The sequence below is a fragment of the Triturus cristatus genome, chromosome 6 (genome assembly GCF_964204655.1).
Source record: "Triturus cristatus chromosome 6, aTriCri1.1, whole genome shotgun sequence".
NCBI classification, from domain to species: Eukaryota; Metazoa; Chordata; class Amphibia; order Caudata; family Salamandridae; genus Triturus; species Triturus cristatus.
Window position 1 is genome coordinate 1,398,909,662 of NC_140589.1, and position 27,935 is coordinate 1,398,937,596.

The 27,935-nt window shown below is 47.9% G+C and overlaps 1 protein-coding gene across 2 annotated transcripts in view; it reads right to left on the bottom strand.

Moving 5' to 3' along the window:
- CFAP61 (cilia and flagella associated protein 61) overlaps nucleotides 1–27,935 on the bottom strand; it is a 2,048,453-nt gene that overhangs the window by 1,815,521 nt on the left and 204,997 nt on the right. For both annotated transcript variants that reach the window (XM_085612416.1, XM_085612415.1), the window contains exon 6: nucleotides 5,432–5,558. In XM_085612416.1, coding sequence (XP_085468542.1) covers nucleotides 5,432–5,558 — 127 coding nt within the window. The remainder of the gene's footprint in view (nucleotides 1–5,431; nucleotides 5,559–27,935) is intronic.

Genomic DNA, 27,935 nt, shown 5'->3' on the forward strand with positions numbered 1-27,935 from the left:
AAGGCAGCGCGTAGCGGCGGCAGTCCTGAATTTGTTGAGTGGCTCACACCAAACGTTCTGCTGGACCGAACTGCCACAATGTCCTGGCTGGTGAGGAGGTAATGCTAGTTGAACGTGTGCATTAATGCCCATGTTGCAGCCTGACAGAAGTCTGAGACAGGTACTCCGTGCGCCAGTGTGGTGGACGCAGCCTTGGCCCAGATAACCCTGAGGATCCCAACCTTCTCCAGAGGCTGCCTCTCTCCCATCGCATAGCAGATCTTGATACCTAGAACTATCTATCTAGAAAAGGTCCACCACTACACTACTTTGCCTTTCTTTGCCCCAGAGAAAACCCCCAATAGCTGATTGTCCACTCTGTGGTCTTGGGAACAATCTATGTAGAAGCTGAGAGCTCTCCTGGGGTCCAAACTATGGAGTTTCTCTTCCTCTTTGGAGGAATGAGATAGGGTAAACAACACTGAAATAGTCATGGATTGTCCGACATAGAAAACGGTTTCAGAATAAAGGCTACCTTGGTCCTGAGCACCAACTTGTCCAGAACGAAGTGGGGTAAGGTGGCTGAACTGACAGAGCTTGAAGCTCAATCATGTGAAGGGCTGATTTTATTGCAATGAGAAAGACCATCTTCAGAGTCAGCAGGCAGAAAGGACAACTGTTGGGTCTCTCAAAAGGGGTCCACATTAGGAAAGAAAGGACCAAGTTACGGTCCCACTGTGGCATCACAAAAGGTTTTTAGGGAAACAAATAGACCAAACCTTTATGGAAATGCATCACAACAGATTAGTTGAAGAGTGATGATTGGTCCGACAAGAGCAAGAAAGGCAACAGGAGTGACAAATAATCTTTTAACTATACCCATTGCAAATCCATGCTGGGTTAAAGACAAAACATAAAGGAGCACATATGACAGTGTGGCCTGTATTGGGTCCATATCGCAGGTACTACACCAAGCCCCAAACGTGTCCCAGCATCCTGCATAGACTGACTTTGTGGAAGGATGCTTGGCCGCGAAGATTACATCAACTTCCTCGCTAGGAATGGAGATCAGAAGCAATCAACTGACACCATACAAGCTCCATGCATAAAGGTGCAAACTGTGCAGGCCAAGATGCAAGACCTTGCCTTAATAATAATAATAAAAATAATAATAAAGACATTTATAAAGCACGCAGCTACCCCAAATGGAGTGTCCCGGCGCTTATAATACAGACAGCACCCAAGGTAGAGGAGAGCGCATATCTAGTCATTATGACTAAAAAGAGCCAGGTCTTCAAGGCCTTTCTGAATTCCTGTTCGGAATGAATCATGCGTAGGTGGGAAGGAAGGTTATTCCAGCACTTGGTGGTCCCCACCTCGAATGTCCTACCCCCCATTCTTGCCTTCGCAAAATGGGGGGTGGAGAGGTAACATTTGTGGTTAGACCTTAGGGGTCTGTCCTGTTGGTATGAGCGAAGTCTCTTCCTTAGGTAGTTAGGCCCTTTCCCTTGATACGCTCGGAAGGCAAATGGAAGGGCCTTAAATTTGATACGTTTGGCTATCGTCAGCCAATGGAGTTGCCCGAGGTGGGGCAAAATGCGATGGCGGAGCGGTACCTTACCAACCAGTCTGGCTGCCGCGTTCTGAATAATCTGGAGTCTATGGATCAGACCAATCGGCATGCCCATGTACAGACCATTAGCGTAGTCGAGGTGGGAGGTGACTAAAGCATTGACCACGGTTTTGCGAGCTGACTCTGGCAAGAAATCAATACATTTTCAGATGGTTTTCATTTTGCCAAAGCAGGCTGCAGATACCAGTTGAACGTGGGTGGCGAGGGACAGGTCTTTGTCCCATCTGACTCCCAAATTCTTGACAGAGTCCTTTGGAGTGGGAGCATCTCCCAATTCAACTGGCCACTATAAGTTTGTTGGGTGGGGGAACAGCTTGGTTAAAAAACAAGACCTCCGTCTTGTCGGCATTTAGCTTTAAGAAGTTGTGGCTCATCCAAGCTGAGATGTTTTTAATGCACTCTTTTAGTGGATCAAAGGTGGAATCTGGCACTCTGCTGAAAGTGAACAGCAGTTGAGTGTAATCCGCGTAGGATGTCATCTTGATTGCCATTTTGATGATGAGCTCCCCTAGAGATGTTAGGTAGACATTAAAAAGTAGCGGGCTCAGGGCCGAACCCTGCGGTACCCCCCATTTTAATGGTTTAGCGGGCGAGGTGAAAGGGTGGGTCGAGACCTGTTGTTCTCGGTCATGCAGGTAAGATGTGATCCAATTCAGCGCCATCCCCTGGATGCCAATACAATTAAGGCGATCTAAAAAGATGGGGTGGGACACCGTGTCAAACGCTGCTGACAGGTCTAAAAGCACAAGCATGGCCATGGAGCCTCCATCCACCGCCCAGCGTATGGAGTCGGCCATCTCGATCAAGACGGATTCTGTACTGAATCCAGGGCAGAAGCCGGACTGGGACTCATGCAATAGGCCATTGGACTCAATGAAAACCGCCAATTGCTGGTGGGCTAATTTTTCTAAAACTTTAACAGGGGCGGGGAGCAGAGAAATAGGTCTATAGTTACTGGTGACTTCAGGGTCAGCGTTAGCTTTCTTCAGTATCAGGAGAAGAAATGCGTGCTTCCAGGCTGATGGAAAGATTCCCTGTCTGAGTGAGGAGTTCCAGATGGCATTTAGAGGGGAGGTTGAGACCTTGCTCCTGTAACAGAAGATCGTCCTAAAGTGGTAACTAGATTGGACAGCAGATGCTCATGCCCAGAAGTTCCAGGTATCACACTCTCCTTGTCCAGTCCAGAGCTACTAGGATGACTTAGGCCTGGTCGTTCCTCAACTTCTCCAGAACTAGGTGCAGGAAAGGCAGCGCTGGAAGGGACACAAAAGCCCTGTGCTCCACTCTGGGCAGAATGTGTTTCAGAAAGAAAGCCTTTTTCAGACTTGCAATATGCACAAGTTTTGACATTTCACATTCTCTTTGGTGGCCAGGAGATCTATCCAGGACTGTCTCTTTTGGATGAAGACATCCTACAGCACCTCCGGAAGTAGCTGCCATTCGTAGTCCGCTAGGCACTGGAGGCTGAGTTTGTCTGCTCTTGCATTTAAAGATACTGCCAGTTGGTTCAGGATCAGGGAAATGTCCTGACAATTCAGCAAGTTCCAGAAGCAAAGCCCTTCCTAGCACAGGACCCGGAAACCCACACTGCACCGCTTGTTGCAGTACCACATGATGGTGATGATGTCTGTGAGAACCTGAACAAGCATCCACTTAGTGGACACCAGGAAGGCTGTTGGACCTGGCCCTTTTTACAGGGTCTCCCGCAGATTGTTGCCTTCTGTTTCTGAATCCATTTTTGTTGTCAATAGGACTCTGCACACTTTACCACTGCTAATCATTACTGAGGTGCTTGTGCTCTCTACATAAAATAAGGTAAAATTGGCTTGCACTTAATTGTCACATTTAATTTATTTGTAAGTCCCTAACAAATGTTACTACATGCACCCAGGGCATGTAAACTAAATGCTACTAGTGAGCTTGCAGCACTCATTGTGCCACCCACTAAAGTAGCATTTTAAAATATCTCAGGCGTACCACTGCAGCCTGTAGTGCAGTTTCAATCTGCCATTTTGACCTGGCCAAATAAACCTTTTGCCAGGCCTAACCATTCCTTTTTAATACATATAAGCAACCTGGAAGGTAGGCTCATAGGGCAAGATAGCATGTATTTAAAAAGTAGGAACATGTGGGATTAAGTTTTATATGCCCTGGTAGTGAAATACTCCTAAAGTCGGTTTTTTGTACCACTGTAAAGCCTATCTCTCCAATTGACTAACATGAGGTTATCTTTTTATATTAATTAAGTGATAACTTTGGATTGAGGCCAGATGGAGATATGCTAATTAGGCTCAATGTAATTGCAATTTAAAATCCTCTTTAATAGCAACATATTTGGATATGTTTTTTGGTTCTTTGTGGTGGCCCCAAAACAGGCAGGGACACCACCAATGATGTTGTGAAGACTACAGGAGGCACAGCATCGGGGATGGGTAAGAAGAAATAACGAGGACAGAGAAAGAGAAAATAAAAATAGTACCTCAATCACAGCGCAAGCAGCTGAAGGACAGTAATCAAGTTGAAGCAGTCAGTATTTGGTTGATGCTCCACATGAAAGAAGAGGAAGTGAAGCTAGCAGGTGCTGGCCAATTAGGGGACAGCAAATAAGAGTGACAATGAAGCCAACAAATGGTACAATGGGCCCCCAAACCCTTTGTTGTATACAGTATATCTTGCATGTGTACTGTCTGAGGTGACAACTAAAAAGCATGGAACGGATTAGACCAGGGTAAGGGGCCTGTTCACAGTGGGCAACATTTCAAACACTTTAAAGAGCAGCCTTGTTTGTAGAACTTTTTTTTTCGGCTCAGCATCTGCTGTAAGAAATGTGAACTGTTAGGGGGAGAAGGACGAGAGAGTACATCCATTGTTCGAAACCACGGGTGCATACCATATCACAGTGAGTCATACTTCACTATTTGGAGTGAGAAAACAACAGAGACGAGCATGGGACTAAATCCGATAACAGGGCAATATGCAAGAGACCGACTTCGCAGAGACCTAAGAACAATACCTACATTTTACTAACCTGCAACGGACCCTACAAGATACTCATATAATACAAAGGAATAGAAATTAAAAGCCACAGGCCGCGGTGGTAGGGAACAAAACACAGATTGTTTGTATATGGATCTATGCAAAAACCATCATAAATTAACTGTGGAACCGTAATCAAGGCGATTCCTTTGGAAATCATGACAAACAAGAACTCTCACCTTTACTATTTTCATCCTCACCTTTGATTCTACATTATTTTACTGTACAAAGAGCATTGTTGATGCTTGATGACTAATGGGTAATATAAAAGTAACAGTACTAGCAATATTCGAGAAAATACACTATCCTACAAGTTCAAAATAGTGCGCCTGACGTACTTTGTGACCACAGTAGAATGAAAGATCAACAACGCTGTGAGGCCTGCTTTTTAAAGATAGTATTTTCTTTATCTAGTCTCTTGCGCCCTCTAGTGGTTTCTAAACGACCGCGAAAATCATAGCGCTCAAGTTAAAAATAATAGTACCGATGTTCAACTCACTCACACTTAACAATATACACAACCAAGCTCGGTGGATTTGTGAGTTGTGTGCGGTGAAGGTTTTACAGCTCAAACAGAATTAAAAAGCTGGACGTGCCTTTAGTTCATTGAATGGACTATCTACAGGCCTCCATACAGCCAACAGAGGTTCCTGATTGAGTTAATAAAACGTCTACTTACCGTAGAAGCTTAACCCATGTTTAGAGGGAATTGAGAAGAAAAGTCCAACATAAATCCGGACAATTTACTGTATTAACAATAGGTGATACCTAGCTCCGCCTTACCTGGCTTTGCGAATGAAGAGTTGAGGAGAGTGCTGGTGCCTGTGACAAACATACAATGAAAACTCGTCGCCGTTAGTGGCGTCTGGAAAGGTTTCCATGGGACTGAACGAGGCTTCCAATGACGGTTCTAGAAACACGATAGGAAACACGTTAGTGGACACGCAGGACTTTCAAACCTCATACGAAGTTCCACACATAGCTCTCGACTTTCCTCTGACCTGCTCGCAACGTGGCGTTTATGTGCTTGAAATAATGCAACTACGTTTTCCCCTGAACACCATCTACCAAAACACAAAGAACAGCCGGTGAATGACAAAAGCACTGTCTACTTGACGTCACTGCTTCTAGTACACATGAACAGCAGCGGCTTTGCAAAACTAAATTCTGCACCCCTACTGGACTCGGAATATAAAACAACAGACTGACAGGCGCTGGGATGTGGGGTGCTGTTGCACACCCAAAATATCCATGCTGGAGTTCAAAACATGAATGAGCAATACATATGCCTTTCCATTTCCATTTTATTTTGTGACCTTTTTTTAAAGGGATATCAGTGTTTCCTTTACTTTATCTGACTACAAACTGAGAGGATTTTGTGAAGTGAACTATGGAACAATCTTGCTGGGTACAGGGAGTGTGAAAGGAAAGGCAGTGGGATGTCGATTTGTTTGCAAACATTTAAATACCTTCAACTGTCCACATATTTCAAAATATACCAGAAGCAATGAAAACACAAGTGAGGCACATCTTTAATTCGGAGGTAACAAAGGTTTTAACAAGATCTAAACAAACCAAGACACTTTAGTTGGCGATGTGCAAATGATATTCACTGAAACGTGTTTTCCCCACATTATATCATTTGTGCGCAATATAGCTTAACGGTAAAACTGTATTTCTGAGCAAATTTGGTGGGCATTCAATAGAAAATGTGCTGTCCCTATATGACAATGTGATACCACGCTCTGCTTTGGTAATATATTTGTGAGAGTGTGTTCTAAAATGCACTACTGTACACATACCATGCCTCTACCACTCAGCTGAATGGCCGTGACTCATTTGCTACACTTGCTCTTTGTGCGGGGCATGGATTTTTCATATTCTCTATGACTTTTGTCATGTAATGCTGACGGCAGCACCCACACTATGCAAATTGTTCCAACAACACTGGATTGAGACCAATGACAAATTTCCCTGGGCCATCTTCACTCCAAGAGTTGAAGAGCAGTCATGGTTTGCAAGCTTCCTGCCACAAATACCACAACTAGGGTGGTGGTGGGTGGGAGGCAGGTGCGCGACACCCATTGGACTCACAGGGCTTCAGCCCCCCCCCTCGCGTGTGGCAGCCCGGGATGAGACAGCTTCCCGGCGCACATACAGCCGCACCCGAGCACTTCACAGGTCTTTAAAAGACCATTTGCATATTAATGAGGCCTCGCTGTTGTTTCACCCCTTCTAAGAGCCCCTGCAGCTCCACTCTGCCTATGGCTTAAAAGATTCAGCCCCCCCGAAATTTTTTCTTAGCCCCCCCCCCCGAAAGTTGGCTCTAGTTGCGCCTCTGGTGGGAGGGGAGGTAAGTATTCATTAAAAGCATGTCGGATACAGTGGCCTAAACTTGAGGAGCCCCCCTGCAAAATCCATGGCAAAGCCCCCCTCCGGAGTCAGTCAGGTGCTCACAGGCCAGGGTACTGTGCTGAGGGGGCCACCTGGAGCTCGGTCCCCGTCGCACTGCGGGTCTGGGCCAATGTGACGCCACTGGCCGGATACCGACTGCGAAGGTCAAGTACAGAATGCTTTTACCCCTCCCCTTCCGGTTGTAACATACAGAAATGAACTGCGGGACCACGAGACAGGCGAAGGGTTGCTGTGGAACTGTAACAAACAGGCTCGCAAGCAAAGCTGACAGAAGCAGTTCAGAACTGTTTTGCATATATTCGCCTGGATCACAGGGAAAAAATAGATAATGACAAGATTAAAACTAAAACTTTCTGTTAAACTTAAAGGAATCCATGGCCAGAACCCCAGGCCCTTAGTTTATTTTGCCTGATAATTTCCATAGCGCTATTGCATATGGTCTGTAGCGTAGTGACCTGCTGGTCACTGTTCTAGGTGCTTTAGCACCAGCCACTCCCCGAGGGCTGGCTTACACACCACCCCACACCCCTCCACCACAGGCGTTGCTGGACATGTGACCCTGCCAATAAAAGGGGCCGGGCGCAGGTGCAATGGGCCAGTTCTACCAGCTAACTATCTGTGTCCGTGTCATCATTATAAGTGCATGAGGGCCAAGGGCCCTGCACCATCACATTGGCGACGAGTGGGACTTACCCGCGTGTGCAGCCGCCTTGTTGGTGGTGGAAGGGGGAGAGTGCTGCCCATGTCGAGGGCACCCCCTGCAGTTGGTGAGGGAGTCATCTGAGCGCTTGCGGGGCGTGAAAGAGCCCCGGGGTGAAGGAGCGGGAGCAGGAGCCCACCCCGCATCTGACGAGTATGTGGCTGTGTCATGTGGCATGAGGCGAGCTCTCGTGGTGGTAGATGTGAAAAGAGACCGAGCCGGACTGCTGAGATGCCGAGCGCCGCCGCTGATAGTGCCAAGACCAGGAGGAAAAGCCCGACCAAGTAGCGGGCGGAAGATGAGCCATAAAAAAAGAGAGGGCAGTAGTGTCCCACTCCCTCCCACCTCCGGGAAGAGGAACAGTGCCCTAGAGTCTAGCCCCAGGTCCTGGGGAGGGTACCACCAGAAAGAGACTAGGTGGAGAACCGGAGTCTCCGTTTGGCACTCTAGCCTCCCCCACGCAGCCCGTGAGGCGGGAAGGGTAGAGCAAAGAAGGGACAGTCTGCGTCCGCTGCTCAGGAGATGAGGAGGCAGAATGGAGAGCAGCACCCGCCCGAGGCGGGATGTGACCTCCTGTATTAGCCTGAAAGGAAACGTTCACCGGGCAGCAGGAAAAGCGAGTGGCGGTTAGCCCAGCTGCAGATGATCGATATGGAAGCTAGGGCATGGTCCCCCGCCCATAATGGGGGAGGAGCATCGGAGTGAGTGAGGCCAGGTGCTGCCCATGCGGCGATAAGCGAGAACAGCAGTGGGCCCAGCCTTCCTCGACTGGTCAAAGCGGCACAACCGACAGCTTAAGGAGCACATCAGAACTGGCTCCTAAAGACAAAAAGGCCAGCAGGGTATGGCCTACACCCCAACGTATGTTATGGTATGCCCAGACGTGGGTCCCGTGCTCTCTATGCCACTGGAGTCAAGCTATCCTGGCGGATGAGGGCTGAAAGCCCGAAACCGGTCCTAGGATGCTTGTTTCCAGTCCAGGGAGGACCTCGCCTGGCACTTCGGGATGGACTGTTCCCATTGGGCACAGGGTCAATACTGTTTTGCATATGGCTGGGTCCAAACTGGAATGGCATGGTGAGCAAAAAAACGATGGATTTAGGCCCAGATCTCTGTACTGGGGTTGTGGAAATCGAAAGTGATTGCTGTTAGCATGAGCTGAAGCCATCTTGTTTGCAGCATCCATTTTGTTAGCCTTGTGATTCTTCCCTCTTCACTGTTGCTTGCTTTTCTATTCTGCTTGAGTCATCAGCTTTAGTTAACTCCATCTTTTCTAAGCTCAAGCAATGTATATGTGCTGAGAAAAGGCCTGTAGCTGCTAGAATGCACCTGACTAAAGACATAAATGTCAACTGTGTCTTGCAACTGTAAGCAGTTCTGTTCCCCCTCCCACTTTGCTAACTAAGTGATTTCCCATCTGACCATGTCTGGCTGTAACTATTCCTGTGTATGTATGTACCTTCTATTTGTAACTACATGCTTACTCTGCAACAAAGGGTGTATATAAGCACCATGGTCTGTGACTTCAATGTACTACCTCCTGCAACACTTGAGGGTGTTGTATTGACGTAGTCCCACTCATGAGTGATTAATAAACTTGTTATTTGAATTCCAGCTTCAGTGCCAATCTCTATTTTGTTGGTTTAAGGACCCGTGGACAAAGATGAGGGTGAACCCTGCAACGGTGTGCCCCTAAAAAGGCACATTTCCACAGTTTGGCGCCAGACTCGTGGGGCTCATCGGAGACGCGGCTGCCCGAAGGAGTGGTCTTGACGGAAGAATGGAATCTTGCTGAGGAGACATCCTGCATGAGGAGACCATTGTCTTTGCAGACCGAAGCAACTTTTCCGGTTTTCGCGATTTGACCCTCCAGGTGGTGGCCGGTCCCGAGTGAGACTTCCATCGGCGCAAGTTTTGCAGTGACCATTAAGTCGACCAAGAGATTGGCAGTTGGAGGTTGGAGACTATTGTTTGGTAAGGTCGCTGAAGTGGCACTCTTGATTTTGGATTTGCTTGGCAAAGATTTTGGTTTTGTTTGTCTGTTTATCTCTTGCAAAAGATAAAGGCAGGTAATGTGGAGTTTTTTCTCTACTTTGACATATCTGGGATAAGTAATTTTTTACAAAACATTTGGTAGCATTCCTGCTCCTAGCACACTCCGTAGGTTGTGTTGCTGTCTTGGTGGTACCAAAATGGATTTAGAAAGAAGTCAGCCGGCTCCCCCAGAGGGGACACCTAATAGGCATATGTACATTAAATACGGTATTTCTTCCATAATGTATAGTACACTGTGGAACAAATCTACGAAAAAGGATCCTGATCTACGATGGCCAGTGAATGGGTCATTTGATTTTAAAAACATTCAGTATGTAGAGCAGTGTTTGTTTAAGCATAAGAGTCAACAAGATATGTTTGATTGTGTACAAATGTGGGAGAAAGAAGTGCAAGAGAGAGTGAGGAAAGAAGAAGCCATAGCAGAAAAAGAACAGCGTAAAACGATATATCAAAAGCATTGGAATTAAAAAAATAAAGAGATGAAGGCAATAAAAGAAAAAGAGGAAAGGGAGCGTCGTTTAGAGGTAACTTGCCAGTACCCTATCAGGCGCCCCATTTATCCCATAGTTAATAAACATCAGGATGACTCCATTTTGTTAGATCGACCTCCGCCCCCGTATAAATTTCCCTCTGCCCCTGAGGATGATCTTTCTGAAGAAGAATATCTTTCTTCAGATGATAAGACTTTGATAAGCAAGATGGGTGGCAGACTCGCTCTACTTTGACTGTTGATGAAAAAGCCACAATCAGATCCACTGCTCGCAAAGAAGCTCATGGGACTACTTCTGCCCCAGACCTTGTAGCAATGGTTCAGCAGTGGAAGGAATAAGAGCAGCTATATTTTGCAGAGAAGTTTACCTGGGAGGTAATACTTGGTTTTAAAAACGTTTCTAAAAACTTAGAGCCCATTGATATCAATTCTGATTATAAACAAATATGATGGAAATTTTCTTTTTTCAAATTTACCTGATTTAATTAGGCGAGTAGTTAAATTAAGACATGATACACTACGTTTAAAAGCAAAGCAAAATTCAGCTGGTAAAGTTAAAACTGCACAAACAGTTCGGACCCCAGTGCAGAAAGAAGAAGTTTTGGGGACAGACAATGACCCTAGTGATATTGTGGTTACTGTACAACCGATGCGTGAGGCTGCGCCTCTGTATGTTCCTCCAAAGGGTATGGGAACAAGTGCTGATAAAGATTCAGATGATGCAAAGGGATATTTTATCTATATTTGGGTCTATACTCCCTGGAGTAGAGCAGATGTTATGGCTCTTAAAGCTGCTTTTCCTGATCCACGGAAAAATCCGGCCGCTTTTTATGAAGAAGTGGAAGGAGCTATTAGCTCCTGTACTATTATTTTGCCAGATATTGACATTTTTTTGGACTTATTTTGCCCCCTATGTGGAGAACAATTCGGAAAATAGATGATAATGTAACCTATGGTGATACTTGGGTGCATTTAGAAGAAATAGATGCGGCTAGAGAGCCTGCGCAGAAATCACAACAGTAGATATGAGAACTTCCCAAAGCTATTGTAACTAAGTTGAAAACTCTTATACCCCCTAAGAAAATAGATTGGACTACGTTAGAGTCTTGTAAACAGAAAGCGGATGAGTCAGTTTCTGATTTCTTTACACGATTTGAAGAGACATTCCATGACTTTAGTGGACAGTCATTGACAGATGACACGGGTAAGCATCTGTTTGTCGACAAATTTGTTGCTAATATGTTGCCAGAAATAGCTAGTCGCCTAAAGGCCAGCGAGAGCTCATGGACTACGTCTTCCCCAGTCTCCCTTTTGACTATGGCAGCTGCAACAGGCAATTAGAAGCAACAGGCAAAGAGGATAAGAAGGTGGCTCAAGTATATGGTCTACCAATCAGAGGTGGTGGTAGAGACGGACGTGCAGTATATACCCCTGGTGTACCCCCTTTCTCTCGATCAACTTTGTCTTGATCAGTGTGCTTATTGAAAAGAGATTGGACATTGGCATTCTGAGTGCCCCCTTTTGCGCGGCAGCAGTATCAACGGGGTCGAGGAAGCATGAGAGGGCGCCCAGGGAATTCAGGAAATAGGGGAGGAATAGGAACTCATCCCAGGTTTGAGGCAGTTGAACATGGGCCAAATTATTCTAATACTTTTGATAGACCGAATCAATATCAAATGTCAGATTATTCGGCTGATGGTCTTAGGGATTCTGATTATGAATAGGAATGCCTAGGATGGATTAAGGAACTGGTTGAGGTCCCATTAGATCAGAAAGGTCCTTATGTTGATGCAAATCTTTTGGGCTCTAGTGATCGGTTTCTGGTTGATACAGGAGCTACTCGTAGTGCTCTGTCTAAAAAATGTGTTCCTAGGGCTACCCTGTCTGGCGCAATGATAACATCGATAGGATTCGATGGGACACCTACATCTAGCTCACTGTCACAGCCACTTGCATTTAGTCTTGATAAATTCACTGCAGCATGTCCATTTTTGCTTTCCCCTACCACGCCGGATAACATTGTGGGTATCGATATGCTCAAACATTTTCGTGCTACGTTGTTCCCCAGAAGGTGTGCGTGTTATCTTAAATGATAACTATCCAATGGTTGAGAGGTCTTGTCTCATTAAAGAAGATATTGCTCTGGCATCTTTACCTAGTACTTTATGGGCTACATCAGAAACCGATGTGGAACAAATGGTTATTCCACCAGTGCATATTGAAGTGAAGGAAGGTGCTTCATTGCCCCAATTGCCCCAATATAAAATATCTTGGGAAGGCAAAGAAGGATTGACGCACATTGTTCAGGATATGATTATGGTGGGGGTTGTGGAAAAAGTCCCTTTTAACATTTGTAATAGCCCTATTCTTCCTATTTTGAAAAGAGAAACTGACACTAAAATGTACAGATTCATTATTGATTTAGGAGAGGTTAATAAAACTGTGGTGTCCCAATACCCGGTAGTCTCTGACATCACAACACTCCTTACTATGGTTCCTCCTACTGCCACTACATTTATTGTCATTGATTTAAAGAATGCATTTTTTTCAATACCTATTCACCCTGATAGCTGTTATTTGTTTGGCTTCACTTTGAATAATAGATCATACAGATTCTGTAGAGCTCCACAAGGGTATACAGAGAGTCCTAGCATCTATAGTCAGGCATTGAAAAGGCAGCTTGATTCTTTTCCTGTACCGAAAGGGGTGGCTCTTATTCAATATGTCGATGACATCTTGTTGGCTGCCGATACCCCTGAACAGTGTAAAGAAGGAACACTGTCACTATTATCATTTCTTTCTTCCCTCTCATCACAAAGTCTCTCGGAAGAAATTGCAATTTTGTAGACAGCAGGTTACCTATTTAGGTCACCTCCTGTCTAAGGAGGGACGTGCACTCACACCAGATCGCATTCAGACCCTTTTAAACACACCTGTGCCCGGTACTCAGAAGGACGTCTGTGCATTGATTGGCCTTACTTCTTTCTGTAGGCAGTGGATCCCTAGCTTTTCATACATTATTAAACCCTTGTTGGCCCTTTTGACTAAAGACACTCTAATGCCTCTCCCATGGACTACTGAATGCCAGAATGCCTTCCAACAGCTACGTCAAGCTCTTTGTTCTGCACCAGTATTAGGAACTCCAGACTATACTAAGACTTTCACATTCTATGTACACGAGAGGGAAGGTTGTGCCCTCTCGTTTTAACACAGACACAGGGTGATAAACAACGTCCTTGTGCATATTTCTCAGCTGTCCTTGATCCAGTTGCTTGCGCGCTGCCTGGTTGTTTCCGAGCGGTAGCAGCAGCGGCTGTGTCCATACGTCAGAGTGAGGGAATAGCCTTGTCACATAGATTGTTTGTATTAGTACCTCATTCAGTCGATGCTTTGCTAAATCAAACAAAGACACAGCATCTGACTAGTGCTCGCTTGACAGGATATGAATTAACACTTTTGGCCCCTCATATCACCTTGAAAAGATGTCTGACTCTGAATTCTGCTACATTATTGCCACTTCCAGCTACCCAGTCTCAGCCACAAGAGCTATACGACTGTATATCCCTTACTGAAGAACACACAAAGGGTCGTGTTGACCTACAAGATACACCTCTTTCTAAGTGTTGATGGGGAATTGTGTGTTGATGGATCCTGCCTGAAATTGCCCGATGGCACTACATCTGCTGCTTATGCAATTACAACACTTCAGACAGTGTTTGAGACAGCTCGTATCCCACAGAAGTCAGCTCAAGCAGCTGAGTTGGTAGCACTGACAAGAGAATGTGAGCTTAGTACAGAGTTGCTTGTTAACATTTACACTGATAGCCAATACGCCTTCGGTGTGGCTCATAACTTCGGGCAACTCTGGAAAGAAAGAGGCTTTCTCACTTCACATGGGACACAAATAGCGCATGGGAAATTAGTACATAACCTCCTTACTGCCTTGACCTAGCCTAAGAAAGCAGCAATTGATAAATGTAGCGCACACAAGAAAGTGATTGATAAAATAGGGGCAGGCAATGCCTTTGCGGATCACACAGCTCGAGAGACCGCAATTCAGCGAAGTACCACATCTATGTATGTAGTCAAATCACAGGCTGAACTTTGGCATGATGCCAGGCAAGAAGTGCTGGACATGCAACAATCTGCTTCTGTTGAAGAATTAGACCAATGGTCTAAGGAGGGAGAATTGGATGATGAGGGCTGTTGGAGGAATAAAGAAATGACAAAATGGAAGTTACCCACATCCTATTTACATCCTATGGTTCACATGGTACATGGGCGGGCACATGTTGGAGCATCCTCAATAGCAAAGCAACCTATGCAAGTTTGGGATCATCCAGAGATTGTTGGTACGGCTAAGAAATTAGTCCAGTCCTGTCTGATCTGTCTCCAGTTTAATCCTGGAAAAGAGACACGAACTCCAACAGGAGGGTTTGCAATACCTACTACACCTTTTGAGGTCCTGCAAATGGATTACATCCAGCTTGAGCGCTGTAACAACTAGAAGTATGTCTTGGTAGTGGTTTGTGCCTTTAGTAAATGTGTGGAGGCATACGCTATGAAAGAAAATACAGCTCTTACTACAGCAAAGGTGCTCCTAAAGGAGTTCTTTCCCCGATTGGGCATTTGCCGAGTTTTGTGGAGTGACAACGCACCCCATTTCATTGGGCAAGTTGTTGATTACCTCATGAAAGGGTTGGGAATTAAGCAGAAGTTTCATGCTGCTTTTCACCCGCAATCAGCAGGGCTAGTGGAATGTTACAACTCTACCCTAAAATTAAAATTGGCCAAAATACAGGCTTCCACATCTTTGAAATGGCCTGATGCACTGCCCTTAGCATTGCTATCTATTAGATCGATACCACATACAAGATCTGGCCTCACACCGTATGAGGTGGTTTTTGGAAGGTCAATGAATATTTGGGGGATGCCTAAGCCACGCACTATACATGATATACCCCAGTGGTTCCCAAACTTTTCACTCCTGAGGACCCCCATTGAGTCACTACTGGAATCCGGGGATCCCTAACCAATTTGTAGGATTTAAATCTCAAACATTAAAACTGTAATTCGAAGAAAAAAAACACACGTGTGCACATCAAACAAAGACTGACATGAATTACTAAAGATTTTAAGATTTTTATATTAAAAATATTTACAAAAATTGAAAAATCCTAATGGGAAGGTTGGTGCTGTATCTTGCGACTAACTTTTCATTGTTTGGTTTTATTTCGCCGCCCGAGGCTCCTGCCAAGGCTGGACTGGAAACCTAAAGCTGCTCTGGCAAATGGTGTCAGACCAGTACAGTGCACAAGTGCAGCGAGTGAGCCTGACCACTACAAAGGGGGCTTTGGGAAGATCTCCCCCAAGAAAATTGGGGGGGAAATGGTGCATTTTACAACACATTTGTCATTATATATTAAATTGTATTAGCTTTTAAAGCATAGTAAACAATGACCTTACTATGCACCAGGATACAACAATCTTTTGTCAATCTTCAATGATTTACAATCTTCAATGATTTCCTCACTACTACCCTCCAACAGTGCCTCTCATCTCTCCATAGCCCCACTGTCACATGTATTTAATTTATTTGATAGCACCTGTCATACCACTGTAGGGTGTAATAGCACTTTACATCACACACAAAGAGAGACCATGAATGATAAGTGTGTAAATCAGTGAATAGAAAATGTTACATAAGGCGAAGGGGACTACAAGGTGTAGGATTCGCATGTCATCCATACTGGTAGGTATTTTTTAAGAGTGCTTGGTCTGGAGAAGCAGAAACTCAGGATTCAGAATATAACAAAGGGATTAGCATTGATTTTAATAATAAGCATTTATTTCTACCCAAACAAACCTTTTTAGCAGCATCGGGATAATGAAAGACTGGGAAAAAGCATAACTTACTAACTTGTACTGTGCAGTTTGCATGCAGCTCTTTGATGGCAGTTCATAGCTCACTGTGCTAGACTACGATTGGAACTTGTGAACTGCACAATAACAAAAGAATATCTGTGGCAATAGCAGGAACCCACTGAGCTGTGCACAAAACAAAATACTGTTTTTTTTTTTAAATGGCTGGTAGACATTCTTTGTAGCAGGCATATTAACCACCAGCGCTTCCTAAGATGAGTCAAAGCTGCCACTGGACAAAACCTCCATCTCTCTACAGCAGGTACATTAATCACCGGAGTTATCTTGACACTTTTATTGCTACCCAAAAACTGCTGATTATTCAAGGAACTTTGCAGTGCTTTTAAAACTGCTGACTGGGGACCCCCTAGGAATGTGTCACGGCCCCCTGGGGGTCCGTGGACCCCAGCTTGGGAACCACTGATATACCCTATGTATTGATGAATGACTATGTGTTTCAGTTGACTGACAGTTTGTCTTCTATTTATCAACAGGTTCGGGAGACTCTTCCAGACAGGTCGCAAGGTGAGGGCCACTGCTTACACCCTGGAGACTACGTTGTAGTCAAATCTTTCCAGAGAGCCAGCTCCATAGCACCGAGATGGCGTGGCCCTGAGCAGGTGCTACTGGCTACCAGGACTGCGGTTCGAGTGACCAACCTGAAAAACTGGGTTCATGCGACACATTGCTGGAAAGTGTTGCAAGACCTAGTGAGCCCAGCTGCGTTGGCAGATCACCACGATATCCTGGATACCAAGAAAGGACAAGCTACGACACCTGAAGGACCTGAGGAAGACTTCCCGGACCACAAGATCCCTGGTACATCTCGATATCAGCTGCGACCCAGGAAGAAAGACACTTTGTTGCTGAAAAAGACTGTTTGAGCCACTGTCCTGGGTAGTGAAGGCCTGAGTTACAAAGGGGGGTAACCTTTTAGTGACTACTCGTTTCAATCTCAGTGAAGAAACCAAAGTCTGCCCAGGACCTTAGGGCACCATCTGTTTTGTTGTCTGACACGAGATGAACATGCCTAAGGAAAAGAGACAAACTGCTGCAAGAGTTTGTGATCAAAAGAGTATGTGCATTATTGGACTCACTCCGATTGTTGTTATCACTGCTATAATAACATGGGTTGTAGAGGGAGTAGCTCCTGCTCGAAAACTACTGACTGCTACTACTCCTGTCCCCATTGAACACCACTATTTTTCTCTTCCTTATCATGAGCAGAAGCACAGAATGTCCTAGTTCAACAATACGTTCATTCAAATGTTGCATGACACCCACAATGCTACGTACATTACCAACTGTTGGGTGTGTGGAATGATACCAGCTCATCAGCATAAGGGAGTAACGCCTTTTACTCCTTTGCCGTTTTTACATAATCGCTACTGCAGAGCCTGATTTGCACTATTGTGGGCTTCTCATATTTGTAATATTACCAACTTTGATGTAGGAAGACTTAACGCTCTGTTAAATAGAGTCTGTTACCCTGATGAGGAAGGAGATCCACAAGCTAAAGGAACTGTATGGGAAATGGAGGAGTATCGTCAAGAAAATTCCTCCACACACTATGTTTTCCCTAACACTCGACCCATCAAGGGAAATGGGTCTCCTGTTACTGCTGTTACTAGAGCCCGAGCGGATCTTTGTGTAAGCAGTATTGGCAATATCCCTGTGGGAAAAAGTGACTGTACTTTAGTGTTAAATATTACTGGAGTGAACAATAGCAGTTTTTTGTCCTCACACAACACCTATTTCATCTGTGGAAGTAAAGGTCATTACCACCTACCTATTGGGTGGTCTGGAAGCTGCTTTGTGTCCTTTTTGCTTCCACCTGTGTTTTTGGCACCTGCATCCTACCATAAAGACTATACACTGCATAATGACATTTCTAAGAGCCGATTAAAGAGAACAATATATCATGATGAGGTGGATCAAACTGATATTGCACTACAGCAGTATATTGACTTTAGTTTGGGACTATTCTTCTTTGTTGGAGCAGCCTTAAACAGTCGAAAGATCAGACGTTTGACACGAGTTGTAGAGGCTGTAACCAATCAGACAGCAATGGAGCTTGGAAATATCACAGAAGAACTACAAATTGCGAGAATTGTGGCACTCCAAAATAGGATGGTGCTCGATGTGATCCTAGCTGACTGTGGTGGAGCATGCCGCATCATTGGGAGCAGCTGTTGTGTGTACATCCCGGACCATGCCGATTCAGTTTTTGAAACAATTTCTAAAATGTACAAAATAGCTGATGAAATCCATCAGAATTCAGGGACATGGACTTTGACTGGGTGGCTATGGACTATGTTTACTGTATGGGGCTGGAAAATATCGTCAGCTCTATGTATATTTTTTGCGATTCTTTTCACCTGTTGCCTATGTATCCAATGTGGCCCCATGCTCTGTTTCTTTTGTATTCCTACCTGTACCTCATGTATACCAGCTAAACAAAATGTCAAGAATGTAAATGCCCGCCTAGCAATGGACCAAGAAATTAATGAACTCATGAGAATAGATGTGCATGATATCTTCCATGCTCCTTCCAAATCATAGAGATGTCTTCAGCCAATGCTAAAAGGGTCGTCTGTGGAAATCAAAAATAATTGCATGAGCTGAAGCCATCTTGTTTGCAGCATCCATTTTGTTAGCCTTGTGACTCTTCTCTCTTCACTGTTGCTTGCTTTTCTATTCAGCTTGAGTCATCAGCTTTAGTTAACTCCTTCTATTCTAAGCTTAAGCAATGTAAATGTGCTGAGAAAAGGCCTGTAGCTGCTAGAATGCACCTGACTAAAGACATAACTGTCAACTGTGTCTTGCAACTGTTCCCCCCTCCCACTTTGCTAACTAAGTGATTTCCCATCTGCCAATGTCTGGCTGTACCTAATCCTGTGTATGCTTGTACCTTCTATTTGTAACTACATGATTACTCTGCAACAAAGGGTGTATATAAGCACCATGGTCTGTGACTTCAATGTACTAACTCATGCAACACTTGAGGGTGTTGTATTGACGTAGTGCTACTCGTGAGTGATTAATAAACTTGTTATTTGAATTCCAGCTTCAGTGCCAATCTCTATTTTGTTGGTTTAAGGACCCGTGGACAAAGATAGGGTGAACCGGTGTGCCCCTAAAAAGGCACATTTCAACAGGGTGAATGTATGACATTGTCCTGAAATCTGTCCATCAATTGTTCTTTTTGCATTTTACACCCCAACGCGGCATGAAAAGTCAGTGAGACTGTTGTAGCCCGTGTGTTTCACCCTCTCTCCCTCGCTTCCTGCAACGGCTGGTCTGGAGAAAAAATCTTACCAGGAGAGGGGGGGAAGGGGCGACTGTCCGATGAGAGGGCCTCCTGCGGTGTGTGGGGGGCAGCCTTCAGCATCAGTGCCCCGCCCACAGGCAGAACAAGCGTGTGGCTGGCAGGTACAAAGAAACAAGGCCGCGCCCTGCAGCATTTGTAAAGCTGCCGAGGCCAATGCGAGTACTGCAAAGGTAATCCCAGCTCAGACAGCCTTCAATGAAAAGGGTCAAAGAGCAAGAGGGCTGCCGGGAGCATAAGAAACAGTAGCAGAGAGGTGACTAGGTCGAGTAATGCACTTGTAAAAAGAAAAGGAATCCAACAAAGCATGTAGAGGAAAAAAATAAGTAAAGTACCTACCTTGGTGCGAGTGCCTGTGCCGTGTGGGTGAAGTGACTTTGGGGCATCCGGGGAGCAGCCGAGGTCACAAGAAAATCCTAGTACCGGCATACCCAGAGAAGAGTGGAGAAAGCGCGAGGCATCGGTTTCAGGAAAACAACCTGGGCCCAAGCTTGAAATGAAGCAACACTGCCACCTAGTGGCCATAGGTGGTCACTGCAGTAGAGACACTGGGACACTGTGTCTATGAACTGCCGTGTGCAGAGGGGAAACAGAGAATGAACTTTGTTGCCTGGAGGAAGAAGCTCAAAATAAGCAAGATGGATAAAGGTGAATTCAGTGAAGCAAGGGAGAAATGAAAGTAGTGACTGAAGAAGAGGTCTGAGAAGCGGCGACCTGAGAAGAGGTCGGTGAAGCGGCGACCTGAGAAGAGATCGGTGAAGCGGTGACCTGAGAAGAGGTCCAAGAAGTGGCGACCTGAGATAAGGTCAGCGAAGCAGTGACCTGAGAAAAGGTCAGCGAAGCAGTGACCTGAGAAGAGGTCAGAGTGACGGTGACCGAAGAAGTCAGAGAAGGAAAACTTGGAATAAAAAGTATGAAGACCGAGAATGAGCATTGACAAGAAGAAAGTCGCGACGACAGGTCTGGTCATCGAAAGAAGAGAATGCATTGTCCAAAGGGTAGGACAAGACCAGGGAGACCCGTGTGAAGTGATGTCACATGGGGAGGCCTGGTCAGTGAAGACAAGCAAGAAGATGGGACTCGACTGCATCGCAAAGCGAAAGAACAATAGGAGGAAATTGTGTGGCATGACGCCACCGCAAAGAAGAAAGCTCAAGCAGAAGAAAGAAGAAGAGAGAAGTGTGTGAGATGACAACCTACACACCAGAAGGCAAAGGTGAAAAGTGCAAGAACATCTGACATGGAGCACAGTACCTAAAGAACACCGGTGGCACTTGGAGAAACTACTAAACTACCTACCCACGAGTCTTTGGAACACCTGGTGATTGCAGATGCGAGCAGGTTGGACCATTCGTGACATCCACCTTTGGGGTCGCACGGGAGTCTGGACGGTGAGACTGCTTGAACGTCCTGAAGAACAGGATCCGACCACTCCACACCAGACTGTGGCGGCCCAGGAGTTAAAGGCCTCCGGGACACCGGTGAGAGCGAATCCCGCCATGAGAGAGGAGTCTACAGCCGCTCTTCTGCAGGTTCCAGGATGACGAAGATCTCGTGCTAAGTGGCAAGAGTAAACAACTACCCTTCATGTGGAGCTAAGGATTTGAAGGTGGGACTAATAGCGTTTCCTCCACACACCCAGCGGGTGGTGCTGGAGCGACATGGCAAAGTGCACCCAGTCCAGTGGAAGCCTGGTGAAGAGGGCATCTGGGACATCCCGTGAGAGGGGAATTCCTGTGAGAGGGATGTCTTGCAACTACTCCACCATTTCGTAGAGAGAAGCAATGCTACCTGTGTGGGAATGCCACGACAACCAGGTCTGATTGGTGAAAAGTAACATCTATCCTATCCACCACTACTCTACCTGCTCCATCACAGCAAGAGTTATGCCTAGAAAGACATTTGATGTCAACTTCCATGCACAGAGTCGAAAGACGACAGGACCCACAGGGCACCAATGAACTGTGCCAAATAGAACTGGTGGTTCCAGCTGCTGTTATACTATTGTCTTTGTTTCGCAAGCAGTTAAAGAGACTCAGTGGAAGTTTGTTATTTTGTTTTGTTCTCTTCCACAGGTTGGACTTTATTGTTTCCAGTTTTAGCACCAGCCTCTCCTCGAGGGCTGGCTTACACCCCACGCCACACCTATCCACCACAGGCATCACTGGACAGGTGACCATGCCAACAAAAGGGGCCAGGCGGACGTGCCCTGGGCCAGATCTACCAGCTAACTATTTATGTCTGTGTCATCATTATGAGTGCATGAGGGCCTAGGGCCCTGCACCATCACATGTAGTATCCACTTCACATAGGCTAAGCATATGGAGGACACGTCCTGTTTATTTGCTTAAATATCCTCAAGGATGGAGGCCACTGGAGGCCTCCATGGTAGTATGCCATGTTCGGCGCAATAAATGCTCACTCCCAGTTTTTGGTCCATTGTCAACAAGTGACGCAGTAGGTGACATCAGGTGCAGACAGTTAGAGCACCAACAAAAGTTAAGAAAAAGGATGCATTTCTTTTACAGTCCGTTAACAAGTTTATATATCTGGAGCTTCCATTCTTAGGGACCCCATGCTTCTCACCGTTTTAAACACATATACACATTCAGATCGGTCCCTCCACTCCACATAGACAATTTTGCAGTCTGACCTACACATCAACATGTACACACAAGGCATCAGTCTTTCCTGCTCTCGTTACAACTATTATTACTAACAGGTACTATTCGGACACTGGGTCCACTGCTCAACTATTAGTACTACGATTACATCATTGATTTGACAAATAAGTGAGCAGGAATCCTAGAGGAATATATTATAGCCTCAAGCAAGAAGTCTAGACATCCAATGCGTATGGCTGCCATCTTGGAGGACTCGAATATAGGTCATCACTCCAGGACTCAACAACCACTACCCAAGTCAAAAACCAACATCCAAGACTTATGCCCACATAGAGGATGATTGTACAACCGGTCATAGCACCATTAATGTTACAATAATGTTACCGATACTATTATTATCACTATCACTGGTAGTCGTATTATTCGTGTGATTGCCACCAGCATCACTAAACAAAAACTACTACTAGGAGCACTGATAGTACAACAACAATTAGTAGGTCAAGTCCTACCTATGTTAAGTCTACTCCTAATCATGTTACTACTAGTAGTATGGACACATGTACCAGCAAATACTACTACTATTGATAGTGTTACTAAATGTGCTACTGCAGGCGTTGTTGCTGGTTGTAAGTAAAGTAATAGCATAATTACCACTGTTACTAGTAACAAGGACAGAACAAGTAACAATAGTTACGCATATCACTACAGGTACTAGTAATGGTAACAGTAGTAGTAGTAGTTTAATAATAGTATTATTCCCAAGTTTACTGTTAATACTACTAGTAGTACCATTCTGATTAACACATATCACTAGAAGTAGCAAGACCGGCTGTAGTTCCCTTAGTGGTACCAATAGTGGCAACACTACACATGGCACTAAACAGCCGCATCGGAGTTGCTAATAGTAGAAATAACAGTATTATTACTAATACAATCTCCTGTTACATACAGTGCTTTGAAATGGCTGACGTGCAGTAAGAACGACGATATAAAACAAGTATTAGTAATAGAACCCATATTACTGGTACCGTTAGTGGTAACAGTAGTACCATCAGTAGCAGCATTAGAAATAAATGCAGTAATGCTAGTAGTAAATATGACCCTTAGTACCAGCAGTAATGACACTGCAGGTTATCAAAAAGAGTAATATAAGGACCAGGAGTAAATGTAGCAGTAGTAGTAATACCATCAGTAGTGGTATTAGTAGGAGTGTTTAACAGTGGAAGTATAACTGTATGGTTAACTGAATTTTTAAGTATGCATGTGTGGGGTAGATGCTGCAAGCACATGCAAGTATAGTGAAAGGGTATAGTTATCAAGTAAGTAAACTTGCTTTTAGAAAGTGAAACAAAATCTAATATTTTACTTTTTAAGTTTGCTTTTGTAATGTATTTGCTAATTGAACTTCCTCTCCTCTCCTGATTGCAGTTTCTGGTTAATAGCATGCTAAGGCAGATCACAAACCAGAATCCTGCCAAGAGGTACAAAGCTAACGAAAAGTGGGAAAAATGATAAATGTAACAATATTTTGGTGTAAAACACTGAGAGTAAGATACAGCATTTTATTATTTGTAAAAACTAGAGTGAACTTCAAAATATCGATTAAGTAAAGCATTGAACTGAATCCTTCTATTTGTTTTGCACAAATGCATTATAAAAAATACCATTAACGGGGAGCGCTAGGTGGCGCTAGCCAAGATGGCCGCACCGCGGTTAGGCTCCTGGATGGTGGACCCCTCACATCCGCCTGGCGTCCGATCTAGCTGTTCTGGTTGCGCTCTGTCGACTGTCGCCTGGTGCTGGGCTGCCACCCTATCCTCGCTGCAAATTCTGGCTGGATTGGAGCCGTGGGGACCGAGATACGCTGTTCGGAAGCGGCGCCGCTGAACGGGACGCGCCCGGCTGGTTCCTCGCCCGGTGGTGCCTTCTACTAGCGCCCGCGGCGCAGCACGAGGGGTAAAGGCAGCGAGACTGCCGGCGGCCGGCCTGTGGTTGGGGGCGCCGGCGGCGTGGAGCCGGTGCCCGTCTTCAGCCTCGGGTGAGTTGGAGGGGACGGCGGAGGCTGAGCGCCCCCCCGGAGGTGACACGGGGTGCTCCCCGGGTTCTCAGCGGTGGAGCCTGTCCGACGGGCGGATCGGCCCGAGCTGCGCAGATCCACCTGAGGCGATCGCCCCCTCCCTGCGCTGCAGCCCACGGACCGGCGCCGCCTGCGAAGCGGCTTCCTACTGGCCCCCCCGCCCTCCAGCCTCGGGAGCCCGACGGGGGATCCGCTGTTGGGGGGATCCCCGAGGTTGCGCTGTCCTGCTTGACCCTGGGGCCGGCCTCCGGGCGTGAGGCCACAACATCAGCCTGCCACCCACGGCGACGGCCTGTGAGGGACACTGTGCCGGACTGCTCTTGCCCTACGCCAGTGCCTGAGAGGTATTGCCCCCCTCCCATCAACCTGACATCCTTGGCGGCAGCTTGTGGAGACGCCGCGTCGGACTGCTCCTGCTCTGCGCCAGTGCCTGGATTGTGTTGCCGGCGGCGGGGGGGCCCCCCCTTTTCTTGCCCCTTGGACATCTGGCCCGGCGCGGTCTCCCTCTGACCCCTGCGCCGAAGGGGAGACCAGCTGCTGGCCTTGAACCGGGGGGGGCTGCGGTGCTCCCCCATCGACTGGGTCGGCCCTGCAGACTGGGGCGGGAGGCGGCAATTCAGCGGCCCGTGTGCTGCGACTCGGCTGGTGGCCCATCGGGCGCTGCCAACAGTGAGGGGCCTGCAGCGGGGCGGTGGCGCCTTGGCCCGGACCCGGCGGGTGAAGCCCGGGTCGCATTCGGCGCCCTCCATCGACGTGGACAGGACGTGCTCCCTGGGCCCAATATGGGCAAGGAAAAAGGCCCCAGGCCGCCGGCGGCGTCCCATCAGACGAAGATTGACCGCTTTGCGAGCTCGGAACCGCCGGGCGCAGGCGGGGGGAAGCGCCGACCCAGAATAAGGACTTGGCTACCATCCTCCAGGCCATCGATGCCTCTCGCACCTCTTTGGAGGGGATGGTTGGGGAAGTGAAGGTGGACGTTACTCTCCTGCGGCAAGACCTCCGCAATGCCACGGCCCGCATCACGGAAACAGAGTCCGGGATCTCCACGGCGGAGGATGACATTCGCCTCCTACAGGACCAGGTACGGGAGCTCACGACCCACTCCAAAGAACTGCATAGACGGGCGGAGGATGCCGAAAATCGCGCCCGCCGCAACAACCTTCGCCTGGTGGGCTTTCCGGAGGGGGTCGAGTCAGGCCGAGCGGACGACTTCCTGGAAGTATGGTTTAAGTCCTGGATGCCGGCGGCCGGCTTGTCTACCTGGTTCGTGGTGGAGAGGGCGAACCGGTCACTGGCGGCCAAACCTCCGGTGGGAGCCCCCCCGCGCCCCTTTATTCTTCGGATCCTCAATTTTAGGGATCGAGACGCTATCCTGCGGGAGGCGCGGGTGAGCGGCCCTTTGACTTTTAAGAATCACACCATCATGATCTTCCCGGACTACACCCGGGAGGTCCAGGAACAACGCCGCTCCTACACGGAAGTTAAGCAAAAGCTGCGCTCCCTGGGCCTCCAGTACCAGCTCCAGTTCCCGGCCCGCCTGCGCATCGTCTTCCAGGGTAAGACACTGTTCTTCGACACCCCCAGGGCAGCCTGGGCCTGGCTTACCGAGGAACGACCTCTGCGCCAACCCGGTGTGGTGTCGGCCACCACTGGACCCCGGGACCACATCGCGGTTGGGCCCCAACTACCACGGCGCAGGAAGCGCACGCGCTCCCAGCAACGACGTGGCGCAGCGGTGGTCAAGACCCGATCCGCGAGCGTCTCTGGCGGACTGGTGAGGGACTCCTCTGCCTCGTCCGGTGCCTCCTCTCAAGCGGCTGGGGGGTCCCAGCACCGACTGTCGCCTGGGCCAGAGGGGTCTCTTACCCCTCTTAACGCACACATTGACCTGTCAGACCTCTCCCGCAGCCCCGCTATATGACTTTCTGTTTGATTCCCATATCCAGGGGGGGGGCGGCGACCTTGCCTGGTGGTGGGGGTGGGGGGCTCTCCAGTCTCGCACTCCCCTGTAGCAGCCTAGGACAAGACATTGGAATCCGTACTCCAGGAGGGGTCCACCACGCTCTTTATACCCGAGCGACCAAGCTTGGGGTCTTGTGACTGTTGGTTCAGTTCGGACGACAGATGCTTCCGTTCTCGAAGTGTAGGGTGGGGGGTGGGGGGTTGGGGTTTGGGGGTTGTTGGTTGTTCCTCCTTGTGAGAATGTTCTCTTTGGTTTGGGTTTGTTTTTCATTGAGCCTCTCATTCTGCACTACACCGCGCGTGTCGTCTCACCACTTCATGCAGCCACACATGCGCGCTCCGCCGTCGCTCACCTTCTGCCACCGTCCGCTGCCTTCCCCTAACGTGGGGTCCGTGGTCCCCCGGGGCCCACGTGCTCCTTGCCCTCTCTTACACACACCCGCGTCATGGGGTGCCTTCCCGGCGTCCCCTGGCTGTCTCGTCCCCGGTGCGCTCCATTCCCGCCGCCGTCATGGATGACCTAGCTCCCAAAGCCCAGGTGCGCATCCTGTCCTGGAATGTGAACGGATTGCTAGACAGGCTTAAGCACACCGCCGTCCTTAAATATGCCCAGCGCGCGGGAGCGGACGTGCTCCTACTTCAGGAAACCCATCTGCTCGGCGAGAAATGTCCCTTTCTGGCGCGCTTCGGGTATGACCGGGTGTGGCATTCCGGGTTCTCGCGCGGGTCGCGGGGGGTCGCCGTCCTGATGCGCCGTTCCCTCCCTTTTGTGTCGACTCGGGTGATACATGACCCCCACGGGAGGGGGATCACCGTTAGCGGCCTGCTTGAGGGCCGGCCGCTCCACCTCTTGTCGCTTTACGCGCCACCCTCCGGTCTGTCTCCAACATTATCTCAGGTCGCGTCCTGGCTGGCGACTCTTCCGCCGGGCACTATCGTTCTTGGGGGAGATTTCATTGCCGTTTCTGCCCCACAGCTCGACTCCTCGGGTCCAGTCTCAGACTCCCGCGCCGTGAGGGCGAGGCAGCTGGCGAGTTGGGCGGAGGCACAGGGCCTGTGCGACGTATGGCGGATCTGGCACCCGCACGCGCGGCAATATACTCACACGTCGGCCGCACATCACACCCACGCACGCATTGACGCAATCTTTGTCCCCCCCGCCGACTGTGTAGGCATCCAGGACATTTGCATCCTCCCTAGGGGGATATCGGATCATTCTCCGCTCCTGCTAGGCCTGGGCCCCCCGCCCCGTGCGGCCCGCCAGATGTGGCGCTTTAACGCATGGTTCCTCCAGGACGGGACGCTCCGTAAGGAGGTGGGGTCCGCATTGGTGCATTACTTTGGTGACAATGACGGGTCGGTCTCCTCAGCGGGTACCCTTTGGGAGGCTTGCAAGGCCACAGTTAGGGGAGCCGCGAAGGCGCATGTGGTAAAGCATCGCCAGACGCAGTTGCGGCAGCTCACCGTCTGTGAGGCCCGGGCGCTGCGCCTTGAACAAACTATTTCCGACTCTGGTGATCCGGCCGAGACCCGGCAGCTGCGACTCCTGCGTGAGGAGATTCGCCAACGGTCGCTTGACGCAGCCAAGCTCCTCTGGCAATCCTCAGTGGCGAGGGTATACGGATGGGGCGATAAGAATGGTGCACTTCTGCATCGGTTGGCCACTTACCCCAGGGCGTCGCGCATCATCCCGGCGGTGACTGACTCCGGTGGC